This window comes from Pelophylax lessonae (assembly GCF_965119305.1).
Source record: "Pelophylax lessonae genome assembly, chromosome: 13".
NCBI lineage: Eukaryota > Metazoa > Chordata > Amphibia > Anura > Ranidae > Pelophylax > Pelophylax lessonae.
This window is the reverse complement of record NC_138780.1, coordinates 108,770,325-108,797,944: the sequence shown is the minus strand read 5'-3', so window position 1 is coordinate 108,797,944 and position 27,620 is coordinate 108,770,325. Positions and strand designations below refer to the sequence as shown.

The following is a 27,620-nucleotide window of genomic DNA, read 5'->3' as shown; positions in this document are numbered from 1 at the left end:
ATTTGATAACAATGCATTGTCTATGAAGAGGGAAAGTGTGACATCTGGCAGATAACTCGTGTATTGTACAGAAATGCACCCACCTTGGCCCTCTCTGACCAGCCAAATGACTGAACAGTGACATCAAGACGTTTAATTAACATTCGTCGCCGACACTCATACTCTTTACAGAGAGCTTCATTTATCTTCTCTAGGCGTTCCTAAAGAATTAGAAGAAAAGTTAAATATGTATATATAATCTTTCCGCTGTACATATTATAAATATTCATGCTTGCTCACAAAGCAGCATAGATGGGGATTTTAAGGGATTACTGCTTCAAAAGTAAAGAGCCTGGTATCATTATTGGTTGTATGGAGTTCCACCCTATTTTACAACTTTGCACCTTCCATTAGCTTAAAACAACCTGAAAAAGAATTGGATCGTTTTTTTTTTTTTTGTTTCACTTACCTTATTTTTTCTGAACATTAACTTACCTACCTTCCACTTCCTCCCTCTGCATCCGCGGCCCCCGACGTCACTTCCTCCATTGCATTGCATCCTGGGAGATGAGCGTCATCAATCCCAGGAGTCAATGCGCCTGCACCGGTGTCACTTCCGGTTCAGGCGCGTCATTCCCTGCTGAATCAACTAGAACAGCTTCTGGGCATGCGCAGAACCAGCTGCGGGATGACGCGCCTGCCCCGGAAGTGACGAGCATGGCATTCTGGGACTCAGACATCACGGAAGAGGACACAAAGAGGGACAATACGGCTTCAGCTGCCCACAACGCAGATGGCAGTGCTGGACAAGAAATTTTCAAGGTAAGTTTTTCTTCTTACAGGTAAGCTAAACAGGGGACAGTTCAGAGGCTATCGTTGCTTAACCACTTGTCGACCGCCGCACGACTATTTACGTCGGCAGTCAGCCCCTCACAGGCAGAGCGACGTAGTACTAGGTCCCTAGCCTGTGAGGGTCTAGGGACCTGATGTCCGCCGGTCACTCGGCGATCGTCTGTGCAGAGGGAGAAGGCAGGCGGCTGATGTAAACAAGCCGCCTGTCATTCTCCCCTGTGTAGGAAGAGTAATCATACGGTTCTACTATGTAGGACCGTTGATCACTGTTCCTACACCTCAAGCCACAGCCAATCACAGTTAGAATCACGCCCCTAGGGACACACATAACCCCTCCCTCTCAAAAAAAGTTAACCCTTTCACTGCCAGTGTAATTTTACAGTAACAGTGCATATGTATAGCACTGATTACTGTAGAAATGTCACTGGTAACCCCAAAAGTGTCAAAAATGTCAGTCAAGGTTCCGATCTGTCCTCCGCAATGTCGCAGTCCCGCAAAAAAAAAAAAAAAAAAAAAAAAAAATCGCAGATCGCCTCCATTACGCGTTAAAAAAAAAAAAAACAAACAACAAAAATGACAAAAATCTTTCACTTTGTTAGTAAACGCGATAACATTTGTGCAAACCAATCAAAATACGCTTTTTGCGATTTTTTTTACCAAACATATGTAGCATAAAACAAATTGGCCCAAAATGTTAAAAAAATTTTGATTTTCACTTTTTTTTTTATTGGGGAATTTCATATAAAGAAATGTGAAAAATATTGTTATTTTTGCAAAATTGACGCTCTTTTTTTGTTTTTTTAGCGCATGATCAAAAAATCGCACAGGTGATCAAATACCACCAAAAGAAAGCTCTGTTTGTGGGAAAAAAAGGACATCAATTTAATTTGGGTACAATGTCGCACGACCGCGCAATTGTCCGTTAAAGTCACGCAGTGCCGAATCGCAAAATAGGCCCTGGTCAGGAAGGGGGTAAAATCTTCCGGGGCTTAAGTGGTTAAATGCACTAGTCCTGACTGTCCTAGGGGTATTTTTAGTTAAAAAAATGTATTTTAGGGTGGAACTCCGCTTTGAGGTTAACCAGTGTATGCATAAGAGAAAGAAAAAAAAAAAAGGGCTAAATTTGGGTGACGAGGGGCTATTTTTTCATACTTAACACTACAGTAACTTATGTATAAAGGCTACAATATCAACTTTCATTCAACAAATGGACCGGCTTCTCACATTGAAATCTCAGTCTTGCAGATTACACTGGGAGAGCACAGCTTTCCCTGTGTAATCAGCAGAGATGCACTATCAGCATGACAGCAATTTATCAGGAGCCCAGGAGTTAATGATAGAGAGTAGGTGGCTGTCATAACAACATTGGAACTTCACTGATAAGACGGGGAGTTCAACTCTCTGACAGTAATCTTCATACCTGAGCTGTAAACTGGAGTAATGAGGAGGCAAAAAGGGAAACCCCAACAAAAAACAAAAAAAGAAAAATCAAAGCAGTGGCTGTGGTTCTACTTGCCATCCATTCACCCAAAGGAGGAAAGTGAAATGCCCATTACTTCTGGGTATAGAAGATCACATGACCTCTTTTCTTCTTTCCACAAGGCAGCACTGAGAGACTAACTACCACAGGCTAGAGAAGCACCAACATTTTGGCCGCTGAAAGATATCTTCTGAAAATGGGATTATCTGCATTTTGCCAATAAGAGACAAAAGGTGCCGATAACGATGCTGAAAACGCATGCGATTTTGCAGCAATTTTGGGTTTGTTATTGAGGTGTTCTTGCTGGGTTTTCAATGCATTTCAACGGGTAGGTGCGTTTTTGGTGCGGTTTTCTTAACTGACCAGAAATTCACCAAGCAAGATTTAACACCACAACGGGCCAGTGTGAAGACATAGACACACATAGAATTTAACAACTTCTGGACCGGAAGATTTCCCCCCTTAATGACCAGGCCATTTTTTGCGGTTCTGCACTGAGTTATTTAATGGACAATTGTGCGGTCGTGCGATGCTTTACCCAAATAAAATTGATGTCATCTTTTTCCCCACAAATGGAGCTTTTTTGTGATATTTGATCACTGTGCGATTTTTATTTTTTGCGCTAAAAACAAAAACCGAGGGACAATTCTGAAAAAAAAAAAAACTATGCTATAGAACACCCCCCCCCCCCTCAAAAAAAAAATTTAAAATCGCATTTTCTTCATTATTTTAGGCCAATTTATATTCAGCTAAAATCCCAATAAAAGTATTTTGATTGGTTTGCACAAATGTTATGTCTACAAACTAGGGAAAAGATTTATGCCATTTTTATTTTTATTTTTTTTTACTAGTAATGGCGGCGATCAGCGATTTTTAGCTGGACTGGGACATTGCTGTGGACAAATCGGACACCTACCTGACATTTGACACTTTTAGGGGGACCAGTGACACTACAGTAATCAGTGCTAAAAATATGCACTGTTACTGTAATACAGTAATCCCCTGCTACATCGCGGTTCAGTTTTTGCGGTCCCGGTAATTCGCGGTTTTTTTTGTAATGTTATTTTACTATATAAATCATTAAAAATGAAAGATTTTTGTGTTTTTCATAGCTCTTGCTCTGTCTCTAAGTATCTTTTATGTGTTTAAATAAGTTTCTATTGTTTTAAAAGTGTGTTTAAAGACCTTAAAATGCTTCTACACGTACAGTGACAGTAAAAAAAACATGCCTACAATGCATTTTAATAGGGTTTTTCTATTTCGCGGAATTTCACTTTTCGCGGCTGGGTCCGGAACGTAACCCCCGCAATGGAGGGGGGTTTACTGTAATGACACTGGCAGGGAAGGGGTTAACTCAGGGGCGGTCAAAGGGTTAATTGTGAGCCTAGGGGGTGTTTTCCAACTGTGGGGGGATGGGCTTGTGAAATCAATACATGACCTGTGTTCCTAAATAGGAGGAACACAGGAGCTCTGCATTGATTCCTGAGAGAACAGTCTGCTCTGTTTACAACAGCAGAGCGCTGTTGTCTCTTCACAGGGAGCGATTGCAGGTTCCCGGCGGCAATCTCAGCCTCCAGCCCTGTGGGCACACATGCGCACCCCCAGGATTGCTCCCGCGGACCGCCGTACAGGTATGGTGATCCGTGGGAACCGGTCGACCTTCCGCCCTATAACTGCGGCGGCTGGTGGGCAAATGGTTAAAGGGATACTTTTTTTTTTTTTTTTATTTCTTTAGGTGCCAATAATGACTGACAAAAAATTCATAATATTAATTAAAAAGTCAAATACTAATATATATTTACATACAAACTTCAGATCAGTAGCTCTCTATGATATGTACTCAAGACGCAGTTATAACTGAAGAAGATAAACACCAGTCTGGTTATGAGTAAATAAGCCCGTAGCACCCCTGAATTTATTGGCCACGCTACCTTAAGGAGCCATGAGATAGGGGACTGCAGTCCATTAAAAACCATATCTGGCCTGGATTACAGGGGTGTTACCCCTGTAGGGGTTAGGACTTCTGGTAAGTGCGGTCCTGGGAGTGCACGGTTGACCCATCACACCGGCCACACTTGGAGAGCCGAAGGATCAGTTTAAAGCACCACAGTCACCTTCATATGCTTTTTTTGGAATCACATTGAACTCCTCAGCACTGGATCACTTTCACATGCGACTCGGATGTTTGAACAGTTTTGTTTGTGCGATTCCATCGAGAGTCGCGCTGAATTTTCGTTTTAGCACTTAGTCACTTTATATGTGATTTAGACATTTACTTATACCACTGCATTGTATACTTATTTCGTTGACTTAACACTTTTTTCACTAAGTCACTTTATGTGCGATTCGGACCTTTGAGTTATGTTATTTCACACATCTTTGTCGGTTTATATATCATAAATTTGACTTATCAGCACTTAGTCACCTTATATTGATCTCTTTGATATCTGCACTTTGTCATATTTATCACTTCAGCATTTTTTTTTTATTATACTCTAACACATTGACATTTTATTACTGCTCACTATTGAAGCACTTTCTACCATCAGCACTTTATATATGTTATTTACTGCTTTAGGAATTTTTCCCTTACTCCCAATTTGTTGCATTGTAACCTTAGTGACACATTCTCGGATCCCATTCCCCTTACTTATCCTATTGTCATATTTATTACTGCAGTATTTTAATACATTGTTGTTTTATTCCTGTTCAATATTGAGTCACTCACCAGCACTTTATGTACATATGATTTATTGCTTAAAATATTTAGCATTTTCCCCTATTTATTGCATTGTGATCGTATAGTGACACTCTTGGACACGATTCCCTCTACTTACTTTACTTATTCATCTATTAAGCACTTTTTGGCAGCGCCATTCTACTCTCCCATATCTTTATACTTCACTATATTTCCTACTTGGATTATAGATAGGAGGTAGGCTGCAGCCATTTTTCTTTCCTTTTTATCATATATACATATTCATATCTCTATATCCTAGCGTGGAATTTTCTCTTTTTGTAAATCAGACGATACTGACCCCAAGGGGCCACCAGAGCGTCAGCGGTGTCGGCCAAAGGATCCCAAGATCTTGCAACAAACCTCTGAACCTTCCGGTTGAGACGAGAGGCCAAACAGGTCCACATCAGGAGTCCCCTACCGGAGAGACAGTTGTTGAAACACTTCCGGGTGAAGGGACCAATCGCCCGGGTTCAACGCCTGATGGATTAGGTAGTCGGCCTGCCAATTTTCCACCCCTGGAATGTGCACAGTAGAGGGCTGGAACATATTGTCTAGGGCACTTTTGGTGCCTCCTAATAATTGACATATACCACAGCCTTGGGATTGTCCAATTGAATCCTTACCGGGCACCTCTGCAGACAATCCATCCACAGGGACTAGCAAAGCCTGATGGCCCGAATCTCCAGGATATTGATCGGCAGACTTGACTCCTCCCGAGTCCAAACCCCCTAAACTGAATCTGCCCTGACATCCCAGCTCAACAGGATCAGATTGTCCATAGATTGAGGAGTCTTGTCCCATTTGGCAAGAATCTGTTTTTGCAGATGCCTGGTATGGAACTGAGCAAACTGAACCGCCTCGAAGGTGGAGACCATCAAGCCCAGAACCTGCATGCAAGTCCTGAGAGACGAACGATGGTTGAACAACAGGAACCGAATCACTTGCTGAAACATCAGCAGTTTTGCCTCGGGAAGAAATACCCTGGCTGAGGCTGAATCCAAAGTCAGGCCCAGGTAGTTGGACAGAGTCAGAGCTGATTTCTAAAAATTTAGTGTCCAGCTGAACTCTTGCAGAGTTCGCACAGTGATGTCCAGATAGTCTGTTAAGACAAAGACTCTGCTCGCAGAAGGAGATCATCCAGGTACCCCTGTATTGCGACCCCCCTCTGCCTGAGCAAGGCTAACACCGGGGTTTAACACTATATTGAATACCCGAGGAGCTGAGGAGAGACCAAAAAGGTAAAAGCCACAAACTGATTATCCTTCTCTCCCACAGCAGCAAAGCGAAGGAAACGCTGGTGCCCAACATATATTGGGATATGAAGGTAAGCGTCCTTGATATCGATAAAGGCCAGTAAATCCCTTTGATGAAGGGATGCCACCACCGTGCGAATGGACTCCATCTGAAATTTCTGAACCCGCACAAGGCAATTCAGAGCCTTGAGGTCCAAAATTGAACATTGACTTCCTGAGAACAGTAAACAGATTTGAATAAAATCCCTAAAAACGTTAACTCTGGAACTGGCATAATTTATCGGTGATAGCAGATCCTGCACTGTCATATAAAAGGCCCTGCAGCCGATCCGGGGACAGGCGCAAATTGGAAGGGAAGAACCTTACCGGAGGCAAGGACCGAAACCCGTTCTTGTAACCGGACCAAATCAACTTGTGGACTCATTTGTCTTGAATGAAAGAGATCCACAGGTCTGGAAAGAAGCAAAGACGTCCCCCCCCACCCCAGATACAGGTGAGGGCGCCACTTCAGGCAGAAGAGGGCTTGTCTGTGGGACCAGTGGAACCCACTTTTGACTTTCCAGCCCAGGGCCTCTTGGAACCTCCCACGAAGTTACGGGTGGATTTTTGTCCCTTGTCCTGCGAGCCCGCGGGACAAAAGGGCCGTTTGTGAGCCGAGAAGAAAGGACCACGTTGACGACGAGGCTCTTTGCTCTTGGTAACCTGTGGAAGCCCATTCCGTTAAGGTCTGGGAGACAAAAGGTGATGGCAAACACCGGCCGCAAAATTGAACCTGCCACAGTGTAAAAGGTATCGGACCAGAGCCTCAGCTCTCTTGTCCACAGGGTCTTTAAAAGACAGGGAATCCTCCACCGAAAAAAGCGTGGCTTTATTCAATATGGAAACCTGAGAATCCACCACCAGTGGAACTGTCAGTTTCTTCAAAAGAATACCTCCTAGCGAAACGCTTAGGTATCCCAACCATGCGTTTCGGGAATCCCCACTGACTTGAGTCAATCTCGTCAAAATAGGCAGGAAAGGGGAACACCTTAGTCAACTTGGATGGTCTGCAGGTACCAAACTGCACCGACGCAGCATTAGCTGTGTCCTCCAATTTTAGTTTCCCGCACTGACACAATCAGCGCCTCCACAAGCGCCTTTTCACGTGCAGCTGTAGTGGAAGAGGATTAATTCTCACTGTCAGAGTACCGGTGGGTTGACTCGCGTCCGCAGTGGCCAAATCCACTTCAGAATCTGAGGAGGCAGAGGATACGGGTGAAGGCGGGGAGCGCTTCTTGCTAGGACACTTTTGAAAGGCCATATCAACTTTGGACACTAGTGATTGCAGGACCGCCGTCATGCAGACTGAGACCCAGAGGGTCCCGCAGCTCCTGAGAGTGGGTCAGGTGGTGACACATGCTCCAGGAACTCCATGGTTAACCCGGAAGCAGCCCACAATATGTGAAAAAAATTGCAATAAAAAAACCCCATCTCACTGATGCAGCGGTAGTACTTCCAAGTCCCAGCGCACAAGCTGCGCTGCTATAGCAGAAAGAAGAAGTTGTACACCTGCAGGGATCACCACCGACTTGGGGAAGGATGCAGAGCGCCAAGCTACTTGCCATGCAGTGATCAGAAAGGGCCGGCGTCCATCCTAACATTTTCATCCTAACATTTTCCACAGCGGAAAGGGGGGGACACTACTCACCACACCTGCGAACTGAGCGGGCACTACTCCGGACAGTCCACCACACCATCTTGGAATGGGGGTGCTGCAGCCAGGAGGTATGCTGCAACTCAGGTCGTGACCAGGGCTCACGAGGTGTTTCACTCGCCGGCCAGCCCCCGTCCAGAAGGGCTATGTCACAGTCAACCTAGCGCACAGCTAAAGTTGGGTCGCGCTCGCTGACCAGACTGGGAAGACCGTAAAGATCTAGGATATCAAGTGCGTCGCCCAGTCCGGCAGTTGATTGTAGTTCTCACAGGAATAGAAAAAAAGAAACAAAATTCCAATTAAAACAGAAAAAATGCCAAGATAAGAGATCCCAGCAAGGAACCAGGTCCTTACTTCTGACTAGGCAGAAAAAAAACTGAGGTCCTATAGCAGCATAGTCAAATTTGTTTCCGCCTAGTCCTACTCCAATAGAGAGCAGCATAACCCAAGGGTCAAAGAAGATATGGAGCGGTGCCCGTCAATGACCAAAAGAGAAATATGCTTTATTATACATAATGTCATTTTTAGATTAAAAAAACGGAATTTTTGTAAAATCTTACCTGTAAAATTCCTTTCTCTGAGTCCTCCGACAGTCGCCGCCTCTTCATATTCGTCACATATGGGGTATTAGACTTTGCTCCGAAGGAGTAGCTAGGCAACAGAATATGTTAACATTAAAGCTTTAAACATATCCCACCCTCAAGGGGTGGTCCCCTCAGTCAATACCCTCCTACTTCCTGCAACCATATCTCAGTTTCAGTGGAATAGCAGTAGAGTATACAACCAAACCCCAAAAGAGGGGCGGGGGCGGCGACTGTCGGAGGACTCCGAGAAAGGAATTTTACAGGTAAGATTTTACAAAAATTCAGTTTTCTCTTACGTCCTCCGACAGTCGCCGCCTCTTCATATTCGTCACATATGGGGACGTCCCAAAGCAGTGCAAACATGAGGGGTGGGAAACGCATCCGCGCCGAAAGGCAACGCAGTCTCCGCATCAAAGAAAGGAACCTTACCAAAGGAAGGAAACCAGCTGGGCTACAGGAAAAAATAATTGCTCAACAGGAGCAACAACCCAGGAAAAGACAAAGAATCAGGGGATAAAAAACTTATCCCAACAGCCAGAGGTCCCCAACAAGGGACCCTAGGGAATTGCCACACTAAGAACCTTGCGGCCAAAGGAAGCATCCGCCGATGCCTGAACATCTACTTTGTAGAATTTTGTGAAAGTGTGCACGGTCGACCAGGTCGCCGCCTTACACACCTGGGCTACAGAAGCCCCATGACGACAGGCCCAAGACGTACTCAGAGATCTAGTAGAGTGCGCCTTCACAGGCACAGGGGGAACCTTCCCCTGCAAAGCATAGGCCTGTTCAATGGTCTGCCTGATCCATTTGGCGATGGTAGAGGCCGACGCCGCCATGCCCTTCCGAGGACCTTCTGGAAGAACAAACAAGGAATGCGTCTTTCGAAAAGACTCAGTCGATTTAAGGTAAACCCTTATCGCCCGAACAACATCCAAAGAATGTAGTCTCACCTCTTTCGGATGTTTAGGCTTCGCGCACAGCAAAGGCAAGAAAATATCCTCATTAAGATGGAATTCCGAAACTCGCTTCGGAAGAAAAGAAGGATTAGGTCGCAAGACCACCTTATCCAAATGAACAACCAGATACGGAGACTTGCAGGACAAAGCCGCCAGCTCCGACACTCTGCGAGCCGAAGTGATCGCAACCAAAAAGGCGACCTTTTTGGACAACATAGACAACGAGATCTCCCTGATCTGTTCAAAAGGAGCACGTTGTAACACAGATAAAACGAGATTCAAGTCCCAAGGGGGCAAAGGATCCCTCCTAGGAGGAACCAGATGCCGCACTCCCTGAACAAAAGAGCCAACCAAGGAGTTGGAAGCCACGGGACGTTGAAACAGAACGGCCAGCGCAGACACCTGACCCTTTATCGTAGCCAGCGCCAAAACGCTGATCGACACCTGTTTGAAGGAAGGACAGCACTCGGGAAACCGAGTACGTGCGGGGTGAAAACCCCCTGGACTCACACCAGGCAAAATAGGCCTTCCAAGTACGGTAGTAAACCTTCCCCGAGGAAGATTTCCTCGCGTTGATCAAGGTATGAACGACCTCCGGGGAGAGACCCTTCTCCTTCAGGACCTCGGTCTCAACAGCCAGGCCGTCAAAGCCAGCGACTGTAAAGCAGGATGGTATATCGGCCCTTGAGACAGGAGATCGTCTCGAAGAGGTAGACGCCACGGGGCGTCGACCGCCAGATTCACGAGGTCTGCGTACCAGGACCGGCGAGGCCAGTCCGGCGCCACAAGAATCACTGTGCTGCGTTCCGATTGTAACCTGCGAAGGAACCTGGACAGCAACTGAATCGGTGGAAACGCGTACATCAGCTTGTACTGATGCCACTAACGCGTCCGACGCGTCTGCCCGAGGGTCGCGCGTCCTTGCCACGAACCTCCTCACCTTGTTGTTGAGACGAGACGCGAACAGGTCCACATCTGGAAGACCCCACTTCGCGCACAACATCTGGAAGACAGCCGGGTGGAGAGACCATTCCCCCTGATCCAGGGTCTGGCGACTCAGATAGTCCGCCTGCTAGTTCTCCACCCCCGGAATGTGCACCGCCGTTATCGCCGGGACATGAGTCTCGGCCCAAGTCAGAATGTCGGCCACTTCTCGAGCCGCTCGGGCACTCCTGGTGCCCCCTTGGTGGTTGATGTAGGCCACCGCCGTGGCATTGTCCGTCTGCACCCGAACCGGGCAGCCCTGCAGCCGGTCCGTCCAGCGATGAAGACAGATTTATCGCACGCAATTCCAGAATGTTGATCGGAAGGGAGGACTCCCCCTCCGACCAAGTTCCCTGGGCGGACAGAACGCTCAGAACACCACCCCAGCCTGACAGGCTGGCATCCGTGGTGATCACCGTCCACGAGATAGGACGAAACGACTTGCCCCCGGACACCATCGGGGACTGGAGCCACCACAGAAGGTCTCTTCTGGTGCGATGACTCAACGAGATTTGAAGATCCAGAGATTGAGTTCGCCCGTCCCACATGGACAGGATCTCCGCTTGGAGACCCCGCGTGTGAAACTGGGCGAAGGGAATCGCCTCGAAGGCCGAGACCATCAATCCCAGACATCTCATGCACGTCCGCAGAGATGAGAGCGGAACGTCCCGGAGGGACCTGACTTCCTCCTGGAGAGTTCTGAGTTTGTCTTCCGGCAGGAAGACCTTCGCCTGCACCGAGTCCAGGATCATTCCCAGGTAGGGAAGACGAACCGACGGACTCAGTGTCGACTTTGGAAAATTTATCGTCCAACCAAACTCCTGCAGAGTTTGCATCGTGACAGACAGGTCCTCCTCCAGACCCTGGCTGGTCGCAGACCGAACCAGAATGTCGTCCAGATACCCCAGGACAGAAATGCCCTGGGCTCTCAATAATGCCAGAACCGGTGCAAGCACCTTGGTGAAAACCCGCGGAGCCGAGGCGAGACCAAAAGGCAACGCCACGAACTGGTAGTGATCCTCCGCAATGGCGAATCGAAGGTACCGCTGGTGACCCTCGAAAATGGGGATGTGAAGATACGCATCCTTCAAATCGATGGAGGCCATGAATTCCCCCGGAACCAGGGCAGCCACCACCGACCGCAGGGATTCCATGCGGAACTTGCGAACCCGCACAGAGCGGTTCAGAGCCTTCAAGTCCAGAATTGGACGAACCTTGCCCTCCTTGGTGCAGGTCCCGTAAACGCTCCGGAGACAGCTGAAGATTTGAGGGAAAAAATCTGCTCTCCGGCCGAGAGAGAAACTCGATCTTGTAACCAGATCGAACGATCTCCTGAACCCATCTGTCCCGCACGCGGGCCAACCAGGGTTGAAGAAAAACGAGCAAGCGTCCCCCCACCCCAAAACTGGGTGAGGGCGCCCCTTCAGGCCGCACTGTTATGGGCTGCGGATCCGGACTGACCGGACTTCTGTTTCCCAGACCAGGGCTTCTTTTGAGAGCCTTGACCTTTGAACGGTTTGCCCTTGTAGTGCGACCGAAAGGCACGAAAGGACCCCTGAGGGGGCCGAAAATTAGCATGCTTCTTCCCAGAAGCCCCTTTAGCCTTGGGGAAATGGGGCAAGAGAGTGCTCTTACCTCCGGTGATCCCCTTAATCAACACATCCAAGGACTCCCCAAAAAGGCGAGACCCATCATAAGGCAGATTGGCTAAGGTCTTACGTGAAGATTGGTCCACCGACCAACATTTCAACCAAACCAGGCGGCGAGACAACACCGCCACGCTGTGCACACGTGCAGCCAACGGAACTAAGTCCAAGTCCGCATCACACAGATACATGACACCCTGATGGATTTGATCCACCATATCCAGGGTCGCCGGCGAGGCCGAATCGGCCACTAGGACGCGCCTAAGCATCTGCGTCCAACTTGCGACAGCCTGGGCCGCCATGAGAGAGGCAAACAGAGCCTTAAGCATAGAACCCGTAATAGAGTAAGTATGACGGGCAAGAGACTCCAATCTCCTATCCGTGGCATCACGGAACACCGGGGAATCCTCTGCAGGAATCGCAGTAGATTTGTTTAAAACCGCAATTGCGTGATTCACCGGGGGTGGCACACACCACCGTTCATCAGTGGAAGGTGAGAAAGGATAACGCAGCTTGAACCTACTCGGCACAGCAAAAGGTTTGCGTAGATTGCGCCATTGTTCCGTAACAGCGCGCTGAAAATCATCATTGCAGGGAAAAACCTGCGGCGTCCTGCGTTTCCTCTGCGTCCCAAAAGCCGCCAAGGCAGCGGGGGGACACACTTCATCCTGCAAACGCAGCGTTTGTTTTATGGAAGCAATCAATTCATCCATGATTGCAAGCTCTTCAGGCGAGCCAGGGGGAGAATTATCAACCCCTTCAACTTCAGCCTCCACCTCGGACCCCACTAGATCCAGGGAGGAGCGGTACCCCGATAAGGGGACCCCCGCCATAACAGCCCCATCACCTTCACCCTCAGACTCAGAGGAAAGAGAAACTCTGGGTCTCTTGGTAGATTGAGCAGCCACCAGCATCTGCACCTGAGCAGCAAGGCCAGCCACAATAGTGGCCAAATCCCCCCCTGGGGGGGAAACAGCGGTCCCCTGGCTATCCACCAAGGCGGTAGGAAATTTGCCCTCCTGAGAATCCATTGCCCCAATATCAAAATGCCGGATAATAAAAGGTTAACTGCCCCTTTAACAAGCGCGGCGAGCGCAGCCCACCGCACCACACACAAGCACAATGAGACCCCCACAGGGACAATAAAACGGACACAGGCAATGGATAAGAAGGATATAACCTGAGGAGACCCTCGCCGCTGCTGCTGCCTCGATCGGTGTACCCAGGAGAAGAGGAAGTGATGTGACCAGGGCGCTCTATTAAAGCCTATGGGAGGCTACAAGAAAATGGCCGCCATGCATGTAGAACATGCGGCCGGAGCGAGTGTAGGCAAAATGGCGCCGTTTGGCGCCGAAACCGCCGCTCCACAGTACAGTAATGCACACATTTAGCCATATATAAAAAAACATGGTAGATCGCCGCAGCGATCGCTGTATAGTGCCCAAATATGCCACAAAACATGCCCCACAGCACACAGCTTCTCACACTGACAAAGCTGACACACATAGTGTCACACAGCTCCCCCCCCCTTGCAGCCCACAGCATGCAGCCGAGTGATAGAGAGACAAACAGTGAGAACAGAGGCAGGTTACAAAGTCCCAGACTGACACCCCTCCAGACAGACAGGTCCCCACATAGATACACTTACCTCACAAAGGCGTGGGGGACCCGCACAGGCGAACAAGCCGCTGCACATGAGGCAGGGAGAGTCGCATACAAGACGCACAAAACGGGGGTTAAGAAACCGCACAGCGTCCAGTGAGGTAGCCACCTCACCAATCATCCCTGCACCGAACAGGGATGGGTCGTTCACTGTGCCAGGAGCGTTACCTTGCTGAACGCTCGATGGAAGGCTGGGAAGCCACTGACCCACGACCTGCGACCAGGGGGATCAGCCCGAGACCCAGCCCGCATGATCCTCTTCATCAGAAGAACTAACTAATGCTGACAAAAAGAACAGCTAAGCAAAGGTAGAGAGAAAACTCAAACAAAAAATCAAAAAAAGAAGAAAGAGTCTGGGGCACAAAGCCCCAGCACAGAGAGAGCCAGCCACTCCTGACAAGCTAGACATTGAAACTGAGATATGGTTGCAGGAAGTAGGAGGGTATTGACTGAGGGGACCACCCCTTGAGGGTGGGATATGTTAAAAGCTTTAATGTTAACATATTCTGTTGCCTAGCTACTCCTTCGGAGCAAAGTCTAATACCCCATATGTGACGAATATGAAGAGGCGGCGACTGTCGGAGGACGTAAGAGAAATTACTTTTAGAAGGTCTATGGGTAGAACTGGGGCATATCACTAGTCATTCTATACTGCAAACTATTTGCATATATTACTTCCTGCTGTCTGCAGTGGGGGTGGGCGGGGTTTAATAATTTCTTCACCAATTAGAAGAGTGAAAACCAGGACAACCGGAAGTCTGACCTGGGAAAGTCGACAATTCCAGGCCTGAAATTAGACGTTTCAGGGCTTGTCACTTAGCAAGATGGCCTAAATGTTAGGGTTACTTTTTTCCCCCCCATTTGTTTCTTACCAGCTGTTCTGCATTCAGTTCCACACTGAGGAGTGTCTTGTTAATGCTATTTGACTGAACTTTAGGCAATAATTCTGTTACCTGTGAATGAGATGAAACAGGCAACATAAATATAATATATGGCATTTTGCACATTATTTCTTTCCTGCTAAATTGTAAAACCACCTGTCAGTTATGAAAGAGTATGTTTTTCTTCATAAAAGAATAAATCAGATACGAATTAAGCCTTAAAAATCTCAGCTTTTTTAAAATCCTTGTCATACCTAGTATTTCTAGCCACTAAAAACCTAGAAAGGAGATATCATTAAACAGGACTGAATAAACCCTCAAAAGTACATAGCCAATGCTCAGATGCAAATGTTTAATTGCTCCTTGTATTCTTACAGTAAGCTGTCATGAGAGAAATAGGTGGGCTGTCATTGCTGATCTCCTCCTGAACACTTATTGCCCAGCTCTTATGCTGAGCTGCTTGCTTCAATGCTTCCTTCTGGTAACAGTAAAAAGGACGTCAGCCATTGACTCTCAGAAAACCCCAGCTTCTGGGTGCTCATTGAAATAAAAAAAGGTTCCGTGCGCAATAATGAACTTTAAAAGTTCAAGGAGGCATCCATATTGCACGCACATGCTCCTCAATTCTACTGCAGGGCTCGACAAACCCCAGGGTGCCATGGCGACCAGAAGTTTAGTGTTGGCGCTTGGGGAGCCACCCGAATTCCCCCCCTCGCTTTGCATCCCGGGCTCTGCTTGCCCATCTGCGGGCCCAGGAGCAGCCTAGCGGGTATCGCCGGGTACAGGCGAGTTGTTGACCCGGAAGTGAAGTCACTTCTGAGTCCCCGTTCAGTTTCCCCGGTCGGGAATGAATGCAATGCAGTGTGATGTGCATTGTATTACATTCACAGAATAGAGGAGGCATGCTGGGCCTTTTAGACTCTGGATGTCTCATTAAAGAGAACCTGTCACCAAAAAAAAACAAACACTCATCACATAGGGGACTTTGTTTCTTATGCGATAGAAAAAAAAAAAAAAGTAATTTTTTTAATTGTAATTAACTTAAAAAGGAATTCCCACCCCAACCCCGGGAAGAAAATTAAGGCGCCCCCACAAGTACAAATGAAATGCATGCAGCGGGGCACCTATGCCTGAAAACATAAATTGCAATACACGTTACATATCACCAAATTGATCAAAAGAGCAAAAATTCTAGCACCAGACCTCCTTCGTAATGCTAAACTGATGACCTAAGGAAAGCTTTTAACCACTTTAAGACCGGAAGGATTTGCCCCCTTCCTGACCAGGCCCTATTTTGCGATTCGGCACTGCATTATTTTAAACGGATAATTGCACAGTCGTGCGACGCTGTACCCAAATAAAATTGATGTCCTTTTTTCCCCACAAACAGAGCTTTCTTTTGGTGGTATTTGATCACCTGTGCAAGTTTTTTTTTTTTTTGCGCTATAAATAAAAAAAAGAGCGACAATTTTGAAAAAAATAAATATATATATATTTTTCACATTCTGCTATATGACATTCTCAAAAAAACATTTTTAAAACAAAATGTAACATTTTAGGCCAATTTGTTTTCCGCTACATATTTTTGGTAAACAAAAATTTCAATAAGCAGATTTTGATTGGTTTGCACAAAAGTTATGGCGTTTACTAACTATGGGAAAGATTTATGTAATTTTTATTGTTTTTTTTACTAGCAATGGCGGCGATTTGCGATGGTTTGTGGGAGTGCGACATTGCGGCGGACAAATCGGACCCCTAACTGACATTTTTGACACTTTGGGGGGGGGGGGGGGGCAGTGACATTCCTACAGTAATCAGTGCTAAGAATATGCACTGTAACGGCAATAATGACACTGGCAGGGAAGAGGTTAACATGGTTGATCAAGGGGTTAAATGTGAGCCTAGGGGAGTGATTCCAACTGTGGTGGGGGGGGGGGGGGGGGGGCGTGTCTTCTGAAATGACCATAGAGACGTGTGATCCAGGCAGTATATGCTGGAGACTGTTTGGACACAGATAGACCTATTTGGAACTGGTCTGAGGCTGTTGGTCTGGTGATGCATTGGACGTCTGGACTCTGGATCAGAAATCTTTCTGGTATATGTTTCTAAGAGGGACACATTTATACTTAAGGGCGTGACTACCACCTACTAGCACCCCGATATTGGACTGAAGACTCTATATGATGTCATATTAAAATAGAAAGAGAGATACTGACATCAACAATTGAGATGATGAACATGTCCCTATTGTTGGTGCAGATACAAAAGGATATTTTTATACATCTATATACTTACTAGCATACAAGGGGTCCCAACGCCTGCCCAGGAATACAGTTCTCCAGCCTGCCCTAAGCCCCTTGAGGGCTATTATCAGTGCAATGGTCTCTTTGATCTTTTGGTGTCCTGAGGAAGCTATAAATTGCGAAACGCGTTGGCTTACCGGGGACCGTCAGACTGCACTTACGTTTAGATCACAGACAATCTTGGTATTCTATAATAGCGCCCTGGACAGGAGCTAATGATCTAAACCTTTTACATTTGTATATGTGCTTTTTGTTTTTTTAAGTTGGTAATAAAGATGTCATTTTATCAAAACTGTTAATACTTGTGAGCATCCCTTCGTTTTGGTGGCCTACATAGTCCCGCTTTCTCTCTTCTTTTTTGGTTTTTGAACATAATTTAGGACGATGGCCTATTCAATCACGGAATTCTTTTTTCTTCATGTGATCCTATACAGAAGGATCACAGGGGCTCTATGATCATTGCAGGGGGAAGTACGGTCAGCTGTGTCTACAACAGCTGACCGTTCTTCTCTCTCAGCCGGGAGCGATCGCGGGTGTCAGGCGGCAATCGCAGCAGCCTGCTCCATGCATTGGCTTCCCTGCTGATGAGTGGGGGCGGAGCGCGCCGCCGCCCCCCTAGACGCGCGTACGAGAGCGACGTGCATCTACGGCGATTTGCCTGGGAGAGGCTGCGGACGGTCAGCAACCAGTTAAAATGTTCTCTAGAAAATATAGGGTACTGATAGGTTTAAGGTTTGACATGTTGGGTATTTACTCAGTGCAATCTTGGCTTTTATATTTTACCAAAAAGTTGGGTAATTTATTGCATTTTTGTGCCTCTAAAATTAACTTTTTTCTAGGAAATATTGTGTTTCCTAGACTTTTGCTGTAATATCGTGTGACATAAAAAATGATTGTTATTTTATTCTCTAAGTCTAGGGTGTCTACTGTCAGAAAATAAAATATGTTTGGGGGTTTTATGTAACCTTCAGGCTAAATATATTTTTAAACGTGTGCAAAAATCGCAAAATCGCCTCTGGCTGTGAAAGGATAGGTTCATCTTAAGAAACACATTACATGTTTCACCTGTATAATTTGTTAGTTAAAAAAATAAGGTCTTAACTTTTTTAGCTGGCTCCTAGATTTAAAGAAAAAAAATGTCAAGCCCTTTTAGACTATATACATTATATTTTATACACACTGCCAAAAAAAATAAAGGAACACCTTTTAATCAGAGCATTGCATCAAGTCAATTAAACTCCTGGGGTATTGATCTGGTCAGTTAAGTAGCAAAGGGGGTTGTTCATTATTTCATTAACACCAAAGCAGCTGAAACGGATTAACAGAAGCACTAGATGGGCAACAATGAGATCACCTGTAAAACCATTCCTGTTATGGAGGTTGAGGCCATTGCCTTTTTTTTCCCCCTACTCGTCTTTTCTGACTGTTTTTCACTAGTTTTGCATTTGGCTAGGGCCAGTGTCACTACTGGTAGCATGAGGCGATACTTGGACCCTATAGAGGTTGCACAGGCAGTCCAGCTGCTCCAGGAAGGTGCCATTACCATAAGGTTGTCTCAAGAGCATAGAGGAGATTCCAGGAGACAGGCAGTTATTCTAGGAGAGCTGAACAGGGCCATAGATATATATATATATATATTTATATATTTATATATATTTTTTTTTTCTTCCTGTTTTTAGGATCATTTTTTTTACAAGCTTGTGGGGGCCCCATATACAAAGTACCATTTTGAGTTGCTGTAATGAAATTTCAGCAAAATGGACTAGCCTGCTGCGTAATTTTTTCCCTTTGACTTCGGGGTGTCTTTGAACTCTTCATTCCAGCACATTACCCAGTCCATATCAGTATAGTTTTCCATATTTTTCCCCGTTGAGGTATGATGCGTTTTCAAAGGGTTCCTTAATTTTTTTGAGCAGTGTATTTATATATTTATTTATACACTGCTCAAAAAATTTAAGGAACACTTTGAAAACACATCAGATCTCAATGGGGAAAAATCTCATGTTGGATATCTATACTGATATGGACTGGGTAGTGTGTTAAGAATGAAAGGGTGCCACATTATTTGATGGAAATGAAAATTATGCACTTACAGGAGGTAGAACAACCCGAAAATCAAAGTGAAAAAATGATAAAGCAGGCTAGTAGTCCATTTTGCTGAAATTTCATTGCAGCAACTCAAAATGGCACAGTAGTTTTGTATGGTCCCCCCGTGCTTGTATGCATGCCTGACAACATTGAGTCATACTCCTAATGAGACAACGGATGGTGTCCTGGGGTATTTTCCCCCAAATCTGGACCAGGGCATCACTGAGCTCCTTAACAAACAGAGGTGCAACCTAGCGGGATCGAATGGACCGAAACATAACATCCCAGAGTTGTTCTATTGGATTTAGGTCAGGTGAGCATGGGGGCCATTCAATGGTATCAATTCCTTCATCCTCCAGGAACTGGCTGCTTACTCTGCCCACATGAGACCGGACATTGTCATGCACGAGGAGGAACCCAGGACCCACTGCACCAGCGTAGGGTCTGACAATGGGTCCAAGGATTTCATCCCAATACCTAATGGCAGTCAGGGTGCCACTGACCAGCCTGTAGAGGTCTGTGCGTCCCTCCATGGATATGCCTTCCCAGATCATCACTGACCCACCGCCAAACCAGACATGCTGAACTATGTTACAGGCAGCATAATGTTCTCCACGGCTTCTCCAGACCCTTTCACGTCTGTCACATGTGCTCAGGGGAACCTACTCTCATCTGTAAAAAGCACGGGGAGCGTCATTGGCGGACCTGCCAGTTCTGGTGTTCAATAGCAAATGCCAATCGAGCTCCATGGCTTCATGACGTCTGTTTCTGATTGTTTAGTCATAAACATTCACACCAGTGGCCTGCTGGAGGTCATTTTGTAGGGCTCTGGCAGTGCTCATCCTGTTCTTCTTTGCACAAAGGAGCAGATACTGGTCCTGCTGATGAATTAAGGACATTCTATGGCCCTGTCCAGCTCCCCTAGAATAACTGCCTGTCTCCTGGAATCTCCTCCATGCTCTTAAAACTGTCCTGGGAGACACAGCAAACATTTTGGCAATGGCATATATTTATGTGCCATCCTTGGGGAGTTGGACTTCCTGCACAACCTCTATAGGGTCCAGGTATCGCCTCATGCTACCAGTAGTGACACTGAACACAGCCAAATGCAAAATTAGTGCAAAACAGTCAGAAAAGATGAGTGGGGAAAAAACATGTCAGTGGTCTCCACCTGTAAAACCATTCCTGTTTAGTATGTTGTCTCATTGTTGCCCATCTAGAGCACCTGTTAATTTCATTAACATCAGAGTAGCTGAAACTGATTACCACCCCCCTCGGCTACTTAACTAACCAGATCAATATTCCAGGAGTTTAATTGACTTTGTGCTATACTTCGATTAAAATTTTTTATATATATATATATATATATATATATATATATATATATATATATATTATATACACATACACACACACATACATATATATTATATATCTCCATACATACATACACACACACACACACACAAATGGGACGCCTACCTTTACACACACATGAACTTATAATAGCATTCCCAGTCTTAAGCCTCGTACACACGCAACGATTATCGGCCTACCGATCGGCCGTCTTTTGTCCAGTGTTGTTGTGTTGGTTGAAAAGTGCTCTAGACTGCACACAAATTTTCTCGGCCAACAAAAACCAACTTTAGAAGTGATGTCATGTGCTGGTTTACTTTCCATGTGTTTTTTCTTCTCTGAGCATGCCCAGTCTTGCTCATCTGACTTTTGTCTGCCAAAATCTGCACTGACTGACAGAAAAATCGGCCGCTCGGTTGACGGCCAACAAAAATTTTATAGCATGAACACCAGATTTTGTTCGGCCGAAAAGTTGGAGTCGGTTGTCGGAAGCATCATACTAACAAGCCGAAAATCGGCCGATCGGACGTTGGCCTAAAATTCACGGCCAACAATCGTTGCGTGTGTACGAGGCATTAGTCTGTAGCTTCAACTCTTCTGGGAAGGCTGTCCACAAGGTTTAGGAATGTGTCTATGGGAATGTTTGACCATTCTTTCAAAAGCGCATTTGTGAGGTCAGGCACTGATGTTGGATGAGAAGGCAGTGCTCGCAGTCTCTGCTGCAATTCATCCTAAAGGGGTTCTATCGGGTTGAGGTCAGGACTCTGTGCAGGCCAATCAAGTTCCTTTACCCCAAACTCACTCCATCTCTTTATGGACCTTGCTTTGTGCACTGGTCCAAAATCGTTTGGTGAAGGGGGGGGGGGGGGGGGGTTTATGGTGTGGGGTTTGGTGTGGAGGAACTTGACTGGCCTGCACAGAGTCCTCACCTCTACCTAATAGAACAGCTTTGGGATGAATTAGAGCGGAGAATGCAAGCCAGGCCTTCTCGTTCATCAGTGCCTGACCTCACAAATACGCTTCTGGAAGAATAGTCAAACATTCCCATAGATACACTCCTAAACCTTGTGGACAGCCTTCCCTGAAGCATTGAAGTGGTTACAGCTGCAAAGGGTGGGCCAACTCAATATTGAACCCTATGGACTAAGACTGGGATGCCATAAAAGTTCTTGTGTGTGTAAAGGCTGGCGTTCCAATACTTGACAATATAGTAGATAGATAAGCTTTGTACCTTTTCCTGCACACTTTTTAACTGGTCAACAATATCTGAAGTGGATGGCAAAGGCAACCGAAGAGCTTCAAAAATAGTTTTTAGTTCTTTATTCACAGCATCGCTTGGACCTGAACAAGTTGATGACTTAGTCTGTAGGATCTGTACAGCCTGAAGTTCTGAACCTAAGAATACTGGGACATATGAGAAAAGAAAAAAGGTCAAAGATGGTGAGGGGGCACAGAATTATTGTCTTTTATTTCATTTTGAAAACTTTCAATATCCCTTAGTTCATATACAGGTGTTATATTTGTACTTACACAGCAACTTCAGACAATCCTCCTTGTTTTGGAGTCTGCTTTTGATATCTCCAGACACCAGAGAAGGATATGGGCAAGAGAGCTCCTTTAAGAATCCACTTATTTCCAGCTGCATACTCTCCAGGTCTCCACCTATTACAGGTAAGGCAACAGACACCACTTTTTATTATCATGCGCTCAAAAGCAGCCACACTACCTTAAACAATAAAAAAGAAATTGGTTAAAATATCAGTGGTAACGGCAGCAGCAGGTCCCCCCCCCCTTGTTAGTCAAGTTCCCATCCCTTTTGCTCCTCTAGCCATCTCCCCCAAGCATCACTTTCATATGACGGCGCACCAGAACTGCCTCTCTGGGGCGCGCAGAGTGGTGATCATGGTGCCACCCCGATCTCGGTAAAGAGTCAATGACATGACTCTTTACCCATGTGATCGGCTGTGTCCAATCACAGCCGGTCACATGTAAATGAGGAAGTGCCATTATTCGGCTCTCCTCGTCTCACGCTGTCAGAGTGTGAGGCAAGGAGAGCCGATCAGTGGCTCCTCCTCATAGGGGAGACCAGGACAGGTAATCAGGGCACCGATCATCACTGCCCTGATTACACAAAAGTGAAATAAAGTGCCAGTCAATGCCCACCATCAGTGCCCATAGTGCTGCCAGTCAGTGCCCATCAGTGCTTGCTAATCTAGGCACTGACTGGCAGCACTATGGGCACTGATGGTGCCACCCATCAGTGCCACCTCATCAGTGCCCATAAGTGCCACCTCATCAATGCAGCCTATCAGTGCCCATCAGTGAATTTTCAAAATTTACTCACAGAAAATAAGAAAAACTTTTTTTTTTTTTCAAAATGTTCTTTTTTCTTTTTTTTGTAAGAAATAAAAATACCACCAAAAGAAAGCTCTATTTGTGTGAAAAAAAAATGATACAAATTTCATATGGGTAGAATGTAGCATGACCGCGCAATCGTCATTCAAAGTGTGACAGCGCTGAAAGCTGAAAATTGGCCTGGGCAGGAAGGGGGTGAAAGTGCCCTGTATTGAAGTGGTTAAATAAGGAGAATTTGCACATAATTTAATTCACACTCAGACTGACACTTTTGCGCTGCGGTAACGCATGGTGCCGCAACATTCATGTGTCAGTACAATGCACTGCCATTCATTTTGAATAGCATCTGCAATGCATGGGAATACATTACTGCGTTTTGCTTTCTGGTTTGGGACATGCCAAGGTGAGTTGGCATTATTCAAAATGAAAAGGTGAAGATTTGAGATTATTCATATAGATCTAAGCATCTCTTACAAGGCTCAGTGCAATGTCGTATCTGATGAAATTCATTACTTACCTTCAGAGCTGACAGTTTCTTCTAAGTTACCTAATAACTGTATCTGAGAGCTGAGCCAACACAAGAGCTGACAGTATTCCGAAGAGGACAACCCGCCCTCTAAAGCTGGACCTAGAGTGGTCTCATCCGACAGGGGACCCTGGTACCTGGCATGAGAAGAGATCATCTCAAAGTGTGTTCAATATGTTGAAATTTGGCTTCCATTTAGGTAGGCAGTCACATTGTCATCAGAGGGAAACAAGGGCCACAGAAGACAGACGTGGGGGGGGACAAGGGCCACAGAAGACAGACGTGGGGGGGGGACAAGGGCCACAGAAGACAGACGTGGGGGGGGGGACAAGGGCCACAGAAGACAGACGTGGGGGGGGGACAAGGGCCACAGAAGACAGACGTGGGGGGGGGACAAGGGCCACAGAAGACAGACGTGGGGGGGGGGGGGGAGACAAGGGCCACAGAAGACAGACGTGGGGGGGGGGGGGGAGACAAGGGCCACAGAAGACAAATGTGGGTGGGGGGAGACAAGGGCCACAGAAGACAGCTGGGAGGAGACAGGGGGCCACAGAAGACAGCTGTGAAGAGACAGGGGGCCACAGAAGACAGGTGGGAGGGGACAGGGGGCCACAGAAGACAGGTGGGAGGAGACAGTGGCCACAGAAGACAGGTGGGAGGAGACAGTGGCCACAGAAGACAGGTGGGAGGAGACAGTGGCCACAGAAGACAGGTGGGAGGAGACAGTGGCCACAGAAGACAGATGGGAGGAGACAGGGGGCCACAGAAGACAGATGGGAGGAGACAGGGGGCCACAGAAGACAGCTGTGAAGAGACAGGGGGCCACAGAAGACAGCTGTGAAGAGACAGGGGCCACAGAAGACAGCTGTGAAGAGACAGGGGGCCACAGAAGACAGGTGGGAGGGGACAGGGGGCCACAGAAGACAGGTGGGAGGGGACAGGGGGCCACAGAAGACAGGTGGGAGGGGACAGGGGGCCACAGAAGACAGGTGGGAGGGGACAGGGGGCCACAGAAGACAGGTGGGAGGGGACAGGGGGCCACAGAAGACAGGTGGGAGGGGACAGGGGGCCACAGAAGACAGGTGGGAGGGGACAGGGGGCCACAGAAGACAGGTGGGAGGGGACAGGGGGCCACAGAAGACAGGTGGGAGGAGACAGTGGCCACAGAAGACAGGTGGGAGGAGACAGTGGCCACAGAAGACAGGTGGGAGGAGACAGTGGCCACAGAAGACAGGTGGGAGGAGACAGTGGCCACAGAAGACAGGTGGGAGGAGACAGTGGCCACAGAAGACAGGTGGGAGGAGACAGTGGCCACAGAAGACAGGTGGGAGGAGACAGTGGCCACAGAAGACAGGTGGGAGGAGACAGTGGCCACAGAAGACAGGTGGGAGGAGACAGTGGCCACAGAAGACAGATGGGAGGAGACAGGGGGCCACAGAAGACAGCTGTGAAGAGACAGGGGGCCACAGAAGACAGCTGTGAAGAGACAGGGGCCACAGAAGACAGCTGTGAAGAGACAGGGGGCCACAGAAGACAGGTGGGAGGGGACAGGGGGCCACAGAAGACAGGTGGGAGGGGACAGGGGGCCACAGAAGACAGGTGGGAGGGGACAGGGGGCCACAGAAGACAGGTGGGAGGGGACAGGGGGCCACAGAAGACAGGTGGGAGGGGACAGGGGGCCACAGAAGACAGGTGGGAGGGGACAGGGGGCCACAGAAGACAGGTGGGAGGGGACAGGGGGCCACAGAAGACAGGTGGGAGGGGACAGGGGGCCACAGAAGACAGGTGGGAGGAGACAGTGGCCACAGAAGACAGGTGGGAGGAGACAGTGGCCACAGAAGACAGGTGGGAGGAGACAGTGGCCACAGAAGACAGGTGGGAGGAGACAGTGGCCACAGAAGACAGGTGGGAGGAGACAGTGGCCACAGAAGACAGGTGGGAGGAGACAGTGGCCACAGAAGACAGGTGGGAGGAGACAATGGCCACAGAAGACAGGTGGGAGGAGACAGGGGCCACAGAAGACAGGTGGGAGGAGACAGTGGCCACAGAAGACAGGTGGGAGGAGACAATGGCCACAGAAGACAGGTGGGAGGAGACAGGGGCCACAGAAGACAGGTGGGAGGAGACAGGGGCCACAGAAGACAGGTGGGAGGAGACAGTGGCCACAGAAGACAGGTGGGAGGAGACAGTGGCCACAGAAGACAGACATATAGGGGGACAAGGGCCACAGAGGACGGGAGAGATAAGGACCAGGGAGAGGCAAGTGCCAGAGACAGAAGCCAGGTACAAGCAAACATCCATTCATGCAGTAGAGCAGTATCAGGGATCTGTGTACAGTGGATGGATCACAATACATCCTGTAAGGATCTCCTCTCACCCCAGAGACTCCAGCGTGTCCAACAAATCGGCCTCCATCCCGCCAGCAAATCTCCTCCAATCACCGCACCAGCTCAGCCTGCATTCACTTATTCACCGGCTTCCGGTCCAACAACAATACAGGTCCGGGCTGCAGCTGCGCTTCCGGAATAAAGGTTCCGGTTGTTGTGAGGCGTTGTATTAAGTCCTCTACTCTTTGTTCCGTCAGAGGCGAACATTTCACTCCTATAAAGCGGAGCGGGTCTCCCAGTCTGTATCCTCCTGTGGTGTGCCCCTTACTGAATTGGGAGACTCGTTCGGTCAGTCTGCCAGGTTAGTAGGGGAAATCCCCAGGAGGACACACAGACTGAACAGCTGTCAGCTTTTCTGAATTGTACGCATACACCGGTGTCGGCATTGGGCACCATCAACAACATACGAATCATATAGAGCCACAACCGATTATATATGGATAGAAGGAGGGAAGGGTTAAAACTTCTGGAAAGTTTTGGGAGATTTTCCCTCCCTGTGTCCTGTGACACCAGGGCAACAAATGAGGACTGGGGACACCAGAACAGATATACACAGACAGCAATACTCTTTCACCACCTGCCTACTGGGCACTTTCACCCCCTTCCTACCCAGGGTATTTTCAACTTTCAGCGCTGTCACACTTTACAGGACAATAGCGCGGTCATGCAGCAATGTACTCATATGACATTTCTATCAATTTTTGGAGACATAGAGTTTTTTCTTGGTTTCTGTTACAAAATTTTGAAAACATTTATTTTTTTCTCCTTCACTGATGTGTGCTGTTGAGGCTGCACTGATGAGCACTGATAGGTTGCACTAAAGGGCACTGATAGGTTGCACTAATGGGCACTGATAGGTTGCACTAATGGGCACTGATAGGTTGCACTAATGGGCACTGATAGGTTGCACTAATGGGCACTGATGCTATTGGATGCTATTCCACAGTACCACTGCGGAGGTGGGAAGTCAAGAGGAACATGGTTAATCGATGGTTTCCTGGCTCACCGGGTCATCAATCCAATTGGATGTTGCCAGCCCATGTGACTCGAGAAGCCATCTTGGGTCAGGGAAAGCCTATTTAAGGCAAGTAAATATCTCAAAAGGTGCATGTAGGCCAGAGAGGCATTGGCTGCATCATAAGCATCAAAGGTCTTGCTGCCCTCTTGGGATTATGGGTATCCACACAAGCTGAAAGCTTAAAGACAAGAGAAGGGCGCACCGACCTAGTGCAATACCATAAGATATTTATTAAAAAATAGTTAAAACAACATATATTCTACTTACAAGAGTACGCTATAAACAAGTGAAAAGGAGAGAGTCCCTTCAGCTGTCCAGAGACCATAGGACCGTAATGCTTACTTGTGACAGGAAAGCTTGAAGGTGTCCATATGGCTAACGCGTTTTGAGGGAGGACCATCTTCCTCAGAGTCGGCTCTGAGGAAGAGGGTTCTCCCTCGAAACGCGTTAGACATATGGACACCTGAAAAGCCTATTTAAAGCGGAGTTCCACCCAAAAGTGGAACTTCCGCTTTAGGTGGTCCTAACCCCCCTGACAAACAACAAAGGGACTTCCAGCGCTGACTGTGATATCTCTCACTCTCAGGAATGAATAAAGTCAAATTACCGTGTGGTGCTGCTGCTAATTAATGCTGATTCAGCATAAGTCAGTGAATGGGGGGGAGGGGCAGCAGCGCTATCCCACGGTACAGAGGTGAAGGGATAGAAAATACGATGAAAATTTACAACCTTTCATCGTATTCTCTTACAGGTGCTGAACTGGCGTTGCTGAAAAAAGGACTCAGTTTCTCCCCTTCAGCAGCACCAAACAAGTTTGGTCTGTTTAAGGATCTGAATAAATTCATCCGTACCTTGACATTAAAGAGACATTACTCTG

At 47.3% G+C, this 27,620-nt stretch overlaps 1 protein-coding gene across 1 annotated transcript in view; it reads right to left on the bottom strand.

The window, feature by feature from the left end:
* FAM98B (family with sequence similarity 98 member B) overlaps positions 1 to 25,794 on the bottom strand; it is a 33,443-nt gene extending 7,649 nt beyond the window's left edge. Inside the window, exons 1-6 of the mRNA XM_082242734.1 lie at positions 25,716 to 25,794; positions 23,330 to 23,475; positions 21,988 to 22,119; positions 21,689 to 21,861; positions 14,702 to 14,782; positions 84 to 200 (exon numbers count right to left, since the gene is read on the bottom strand). Of these exons, the coding sequence (XP_082098860.1) occupies positions 84 to 200; positions 14,702 to 14,782; positions 21,689 to 21,861; positions 21,988 to 22,119; positions 23,330 to 23,475; positions 25,716 to 25,753 (687 nt within the window). The 5' untranslated portion in view covers positions 25,754 to 25,794. The remainder of the gene's footprint in view (positions 1 to 83; positions 201 to 14,701; positions 14,783 to 21,688; positions 21,862 to 21,987; positions 22,120 to 23,329; positions 23,476 to 25,715) is intronic.
* Between the last annotated feature and the right edge of the window lie 1,826 nt (positions 25,795 to 27,620).